This window comes from Sprattus sprattus, assembly GCF_963457725.1.
Source record: "Sprattus sprattus genome assembly, chromosome: 3".
Lineage (NCBI taxonomy): Eukaryota > Metazoa > Chordata > Actinopteri > Clupeiformes > Clupeidae > Sprattus > Sprattus sprattus.
The window spans coordinates 26,449,875-26,457,374 of record NC_137922.1 but is presented as its reverse complement, the minus strand read 5'-3'; the positions used below and the strand labels follow the sequence as shown (position 1 = coordinate 26,457,374).

Genomic DNA, 7,500 nt, shown 5'->3' with positions numbered 1-7,500 from the left:
TCTATTGTGTTCAAAATCAGAAAAGCCACTGTGCTGCTCAGTAAGGTAAACCATCAATTATAGAGGACTAGTCCTCAGTTATGTCTGAAGTGCTGAAACTGTCAAGAAATGTAATTTGACTTTCTTACTGTTACACTAGTATTATACATGGGACCAAACCATTGATTAAAAAAAAAATATTTTTCAAATTTCAAACAGTGGTATCGGTATGGTATCGGTATCGGCCGATACTGCACAGCCAGGTATCGGTATCGGTATCGGAGCCAAAAAATGGCATCGGTGCAACACTAATTGTAAATAATGAAAAGCTACATTTAATTTCTTTGCGAACATTGGCAGGTGACACATCTCATACAGTAGCTAACTATATATGCCGTGAAAATTATGTTTCCATAAGTAAATGTCGTGACCTGCACCAGGCCATCGCTCAAGTCAGACAGTGTCGACAGGTTGGTGTTCCTGGCTAAGATCTTCAATGGCTAGTGTTCGTCCCATTTATAATGTTTAAGGCTACCCATTCAGACGGTAGGGCAGGCTACATTAAACATGACAATCGTATTCATTTTCTGTTAGCTGACTAACTCATACAGCAATACCTTTTTGTCCACTAGATGGCAGCACACAACAGATATTTCCCCTCTAGCTACATAGAGAAGCTAGCCTGACGGTGTCATACTCTAATTCTAGTCAGAATTTGAGTCTGATACTGACCCATTGGGCTGTGATTATGGGGCGTGTTTCAACGAACCAGGGAAAAAAATGCCTCTTCGCTCAATTGGATACCTACAACCAATCAGAGCAACATAGTATGACCATCTGATACATTAAAACTTTTACCGGATCCCGTAGGAAGGACGGCAAAAACATATTTTCGATCGACAAATGCCTTAATCGCGTTTCTCTGTTCCTCTTGCAAAATGAATGCGCTGTCAATATCTGTGAGATATGCCTGCTCACATACTTATTAGCAGCAAGGCTAGCTAACTACTATGTGTATCAATAGATTTTTTTGTCTAAGCGTTAGCAATAACCTATCAATAATGGTCTAGAGCGCTTCAGTTAAGACCTACAATCCTCGGCAACATTCATGTTGCACATACACAACTTACCGAGTCAATGTAGACATTAAAAAGTCGTGTATATAGCTTAAATCACATAAAATATGTCCCACTAAGCTCCCGAGACGCCGCCGTCTTGGAAAGATTTCTAATCTATATACATCTAATCAACTCAAGCGTTGGTTGGTCATCTGTCCATCATCGTATAAAGCCCGCCCTGACAATTTGATTGGTACGACAGAATCCTGACTTCTGATACTCTCTCCCCATACTGCTCAAAGCCAGACCGAATCTCCCTGAACACACCCACAGACACAGACACACTCCTCAGTGCTCAGCCTGAGGGCTTTCACTGAAGTTTGACTATGAAGCTGATCAAGACAAATAAGATAAACAAACACCGACAGGAGAGAGACACAGACACAGACCATGGTCACCAGTTCAAACCTCAACGCAGGGAGAAGGTGGAGAGGACCTGGTGGACTCTAGAGGCCCTGAAGTAGGTGGGACGGTGAGGATAGATGTAGGTGTGACATCAGGATGGATGCGTGACGTCAGGATGGATAGTGAGGCGAAAGACACAGGGGGCTTATTTGCTCCCTGAAACAATCCAGTTAGAAAAGCAGGAGGTTATACACTTTGGGCAGGAAACCATGGCCACCATATTTGTCTACACAGGGTGTGGGGGTATATATATACATATTTACTACTGGCCTGCTTGCCCAAGGGCTCTGTTTGGACAGGTCAGATGCATGACTCATTTCATCACAGTGGGATTTGAACCTCTTACCATCAACATTGCAAACTGCATACTTACCACTGCAGCACCAGAATCCTGTCCCCCCATGCATCTCCTGTATGTTTGAGGGTCACATAGTGAGCACCGATAATGTGGCTCCGCAATAAATTATCCCACTTATTCATTATTCATATTACTCATGTGTTGAATGATGTAAAATAGCTTAACAGGACACATGTTATGTCCAGCAACAACATAAAGATGGGGGTCAACATAAGTCAAACCCAACAATATGTATTGACTGATCTTAAAAGTATTGGCTTACAAAAGCCAAATAAGTCATCAGATAGAAAATAACTCAGTGTGAGTGCAAGTAGCGTATGTGCTGTTTCTCTCAGCTATCTCTTCAGTTCAGAGAAGATGTCACCTTAATGTGTTAAAACTTAGAGATGTGGCAAGGTACCAGAGTGTGGTGAGTATGGTACCAGAGTGTGGTTGGTATGGTACCAGAGTGTGGTGAGTATGGTACCAGAGCGTGGTTGGGTATGGTACCAGAGCGTGGTGGGTATGGTACCAGAGCGTGGTTGGGTACGGTACCAGAGCGTGGGTGGGTATGGTACCAGAGCGTAGTTGGGTATGGTACCAGAGCGTGGTGGGTATGGTACCAGAGCGTGGTTGGGTACGGTACCAGAGCGTGGGTGGGTATGGTACCAGAGCGTGGTTGGGTATGGTACCAGAGCGTGGTTGGGTACGGTACCAGAGCGTGGTGGGTATGGTACCAGAGCGTGGTTGGGTATGGTACCAGAGCGTGGTTGGGTACGGTACCAGAGTGTGGTTGGATATGGTACCAGAGCGTGGTGGGTATGGTACCAGAGCGTGGTTGGATATGGTACCAGAGCGTGGTGGGTATGGTACCAGAGCGTGGTGAGTATGGTACCAGAGCGTGGTTGGGTACGGTACCAGAGCGTGGTTGGGTATGGTACCAGAGCGTGGTGAGTATGGTACCAGAGCGTGGTTGGGTATGGTACCAGAGCGTGGTTGGGTACGGTACCAGAGCGTGGTTGGGTACGGTACCAGAGCGTGGGTGGGTACGGTACCAGAGCGTGGGTGGGTACGGTACCAGAGCGTGGTTGGGTACGGTACCAGAGCGTGGTTGGGTATGGTACCAGAGCAACTCAGTCGACAGCAGATGGTCAGGGACCTGGATGACTCCAGGCCTAGGCACTTACAAGAAAACAGTGTTTACTTTACTATAAAGAGGTTTCACTTTTCAAACTAAATGTTAAGTCAAGCAACTTGGGCCATTTTACACTAACCAACTTTAGCTACTCACAACTGAGAGGAGTTTTGATCCTGCATCCTCAGGGAGTACACCCCGCATGGTGTAAACATGGGTTCCCCTAGTATAGAAAAAGGCTCAGCAATGTCAAACTGAAGGACACCAACCTGGAAGGATGCAGAGATTGAGTTTTTAGGTATTTTGTAATTACTCGTCTATATAATCCGAAATGTTAAGAAAAATGTGGGTTTCGTGGTCACACATCCATACCTTTCCCTATTTTTCCATATATATATATAAATCCAGTTTGTAGTTTTAAACAGTCAATTATGACGCACATTTTTCAGCTTCTTGATCATTGGTTGGACATACAATAATACAACATTGGTGGTGATGGCAGAATCAAAGAGAGCATAAATAGTCATAGTCATAGTCGTCTGATTGTAGACCCAAGTACATTTACCGCAGATGCTGCCAGAGAGGTCCGAAACTCTTTAGAGGTGATGTGTGGGTTGACTTTTACCTGATTTATTCTTCTCCTGGTGCTTCTTGGTGATGGTCTTGATGGGCGTCCACTTCTAGGCAGAGATGCGGTCATGTTGAATGCCCTCCATTTCAAAATAATTTGTCTTGGATGGATGGATGGAGCTGGAATCTTTTGGAGATGGTCTTATAGCTTTCCCAAGACGATGGGCTGTCAGTACCTTCTTCCTGATGTTTTCGGATATCTCGTTTCCTCTCGGCATTGTTGATCTGTGTGGGTACACCTTGGCACTACAGTAGTTTGGTTGGTTTCCTCTCTCTTTTAATCTGTGTTGCCCAAACCTTTCCCTAAGGATGTCTCAGATGATCGGTTTGCTCAATTGACTAATTAATCACCCAAATAAGTTTCACTGAATCTGTTACCTGCTTGACTTTATCAATTCAGCTGGGGGTTCACTTACTTTTGAAATGGACTAATTCCATGTTTCATGTAGTTTTTCGGCTACTCAAACAATTTCCTCTTACCAAGTACATGCAAATGATAAACATAAACCTGACATTTCATCTATGGAAAATTGGTGATAAAAAAATGAAAAATCATGGTAAAACAACAGAAAACGCTTAAGTGCTCAAGGGGTTCACATACTTTCAAGTGGCACTGTATGCTCAAAATAAATGACATCACCATATAATACAGCACCTGACGCAGTTTAATAGATAGTATTAGTGAGTAGATCCTATCAACACAAATCTTAATGAGATCAACAGTGCAGGGAGGGTGGGGTGGGGTAAGACACTTGCACTTACATTCCTGCACTTTTTTTTTCTTTTGTATGTCGTTTTTCTATTTCTTATGTAAAAGTAGTATTTATTGTTACACCAGGTTTGTATTGCTCTTAGCTTGACTGTTCACTCCCTTGTACGTTGCTTTGGACAAAAGCGTCTGCTAAATGACAATGTACATGTAGACACCCTTAGTGATGGCTAAGAGTGAGCCCTTTCTATCTTCTGAGAGAAGCCGGTCCTCTTCCAGAGTTCACCATGCTGTGGCCACATGTTTCTACAGTAGCCCAGAAGGGACAAACCATAACACTGGCACCAGAGAAGGCCTTTCGCATTTTTATGGCACCCGACAGCCACCGTAGCATCTCATACATGCTTGGAAAAGGAGTATTCAGTTTAGTTGCAATCTACAGCTTCACAGCTAGATGCCATTAAATCCAACCTTACTGCACTATATCCCTCTGAGCCTAGAGGGATATACATTTTTTTGTTCTTGTTGTCAATATGCCTTTAGAGTTCTGTGAGAAAATAAATGAAAATACACCGGTTTACAGAAAACATCTGAAGTTTATTTCAAGGTGTTTGCTGAAGACATTAAAAGAGAAACACACTGAGGTGCTGCATTTTAATTTAAGATCATAAAAGCCATTAAATAAACATTGGGTACACATCTGCTATAAAATGAAGGGAATGTCAGTTCATTAAAAGCCAATAAAATAAACATTGGGTACACAACTGCTATAAAATTAGGGGGGTGTCTGTTCATTCAAAGCCATGAAAATAAAAGCCATACACAAGAAATAAAACATTATAAGACCACGTTAGAGACTCTTATTCCTGAGTTATTTAGAGCATGAATATGTACGCGTGTTCCTGAATTGTCTGTTAATATACGATGCAAGCGTGAGGTGTATTGGCACGCCATAGGCGACAGACTTGGCTCCAATCAGGTGTGGGTGTGTGTGTGTGTGTGTGTGTGTGTGTTATCTGAGATACACTGGCAGGCCGTAGGCGACTGGGGCAGCTCCAATGATGTGTGTGAGGCGTGCCTGTGTGCGTGCAGCAGGCAGGTGTGAGAGCAGTGAAGAGCCCCGCCCCCCAGAGAGCCAGGAGCGCAACAGCGCCACCGTCAGGCGATCGATGTCACGGTCAGTCACGTCCCACAGGTTACCTAAAACCAGAGGACTACAGAGAGAGACACACACACACACACACACACACACACACACACACACACACACACACACAGAATAAAAGAGTATTAGTCATATGCCAGAGTTTAGAGAAACACAAACACCAGTGCCACAATGATAGTGTGTGTATATATGTAGAATGTTAGTGAGCATGTGTATGTGGTGTATGTTGACTGCTTGTGTGTGTGTGTGTGTGTGTGTGTGTGTGTGTGTGTGTGTGTGTGTGTGTGTGTGTGTGTGTGTGTGTGTGTGTGTGTGTGTGTGTGTGTGTGTGTGTGTGTGTGTGTGTGTGTGTGTGTGTGTGTGTGTATTACCAGCCAGCGCTGATGTAGTTGAGGACTATCCCCGTCCCCTCCTGCAGCCCGTTGACACTCAGGGCTGCACTACTGCATCCGAACAGCAGGGCGGCGGCACGCACCTCCCCCTTCAGCAGGCGCCCCGAGTCCAAGAAACGAGCTCCTGCCCCGTGACCCACGTAACTATGGAAACAACAGTCACACAGGGAAAAGAGAATAAATGTAAGAGTTCCCGATTCATTAAACACACACTTCTACATAATAACACACACACACACACACACACACACACAAACAAACACACACACACACACACCAGTCACACACACACACACACCTCCACCCGTGTGTGTGTGTGTCCGGTGTTCTCTGATGTGTGTGTGTGTGTCAGGCATTGTCAGATGCGTTGTGTAAGTCCATGTAAGGTGTGTGTATCTCACATGTAAAGGTCTTTGGTTGCCATGGCTTCCTGTAGTTTTCCTGGATCAGGGGCAGAGCCACACACACCTTGCCACGCCTCCTCACTGGGAAAGGAGGACAAAAAGACACAGTCACATCACATCACTAACAAAATCACGTCACAAGGGATCCAGAATCTGACTGCTCCCTTTACTCAACCCAGACACACCAGGACAGAACACTGGCTCCCATGGCAATGATACTTCCGTCCTTCTTATCTTATCTATGGGTTAATGTTCCGTTATACTGATCTATGGGTTTATGTTCCATTATATTGATCTATGTGTTTATGTTCCATTATATTGATCTATGGGTTTATGTACCATCATATTTGAGTTACTTAGTTACATCCACCTAGTCACTAACTATGCAATCCTCCGAGACGGACCCAAACTTACTCGAGATTACGTACTTTCATACGGCCCCGAACTAACTCCACTAGATTAATTTTACACGGCCCCAAACAAACTCCCGTTAGATTACTTTCATACGGCCCCAAACTAACTCTGCTAGATTACTTTTATACTGCATATGGCATCCTATCACATTCCACTAACTAGCTCCCGGGTGTCAGATTGAAATTAGGGTGAAGTATGTAAGAAAGTATTGTAAGTAGGTATGGTAAAGATAAGTAGGTATGTTAAAGATAAGTAGGTATGGTAAAGATAAGTAGGTATGGTAAATAAGCAGATCCACCGTCCCTGATTGGTCAGTTGTATGTCGTGTTTACAGTGACACCAACATTATAGCACAGGCAAGTGTGTTTTATGCTGTGTGTGTGTGTGTGTCTGCGTGTGTGTAGAAATATGTTCATGAATTTGGGTGTGTGTAATCATGTCAGTGAGTGTGTGTGTGTGTGTGTGTGTGTGTGTGTGTGTGTGTGTGTGTGTGTGTGTGGAAAAGTGTTCATGAATTTCGGTGTGTTAACTCATGTCAGTGAGTGGTTGTGAGTGTGTGAGTGTGTGTGTGTTACCTGATAAACCAGTCTTTGAAGCGCTGCTCTGTATCCGGGAGGTTTCCATCAGGGTTCAGAAGATAGAACACCTGTTGAGGGTCCACACCCTGCGCCAACACACACTCAGCATCCATCTACACACACACACACACACGCATAGAGACACAGACACACACCCACACAGAGACACTCTCTCACACACACACACACACACACACACACACAAAGACAGACAGACAGACAGACAGAGACAGA

General features: G+C 44.3%; 1 protein-coding gene across 1 annotated transcript in view; it reads right to left on the bottom strand.

Moving 5' to 3' along the window:
• Positions 1-4,995: 4,995 nt before the first annotated feature.
• espl1 (extra spindle pole bodies like 1, separase) overlaps positions 4,996-7,500 on the bottom strand; it is a gene marked incomplete at its 5' end in the record, with an annotated part of 43,867 nt that continues 41,362 nt past the window's right edge. The window contains 4 exons of the mRNA XM_080835417.1: positions 4,996-5,527; positions 5,850-6,014; positions 6,272-6,355; positions 7,264-7,379. Of these exons, the coding sequence (XP_080691543.1) occupies positions 5,326-5,527; positions 5,850-6,014; positions 6,272-6,355; positions 7,264-7,379 (567 nt within the window). The 3' untranslated portion in view covers positions 4,996-5,325. The remainder of the gene's footprint in view (positions 5,528-5,849; positions 6,015-6,271; positions 6,356-7,263; positions 7,380-7,500) is intronic.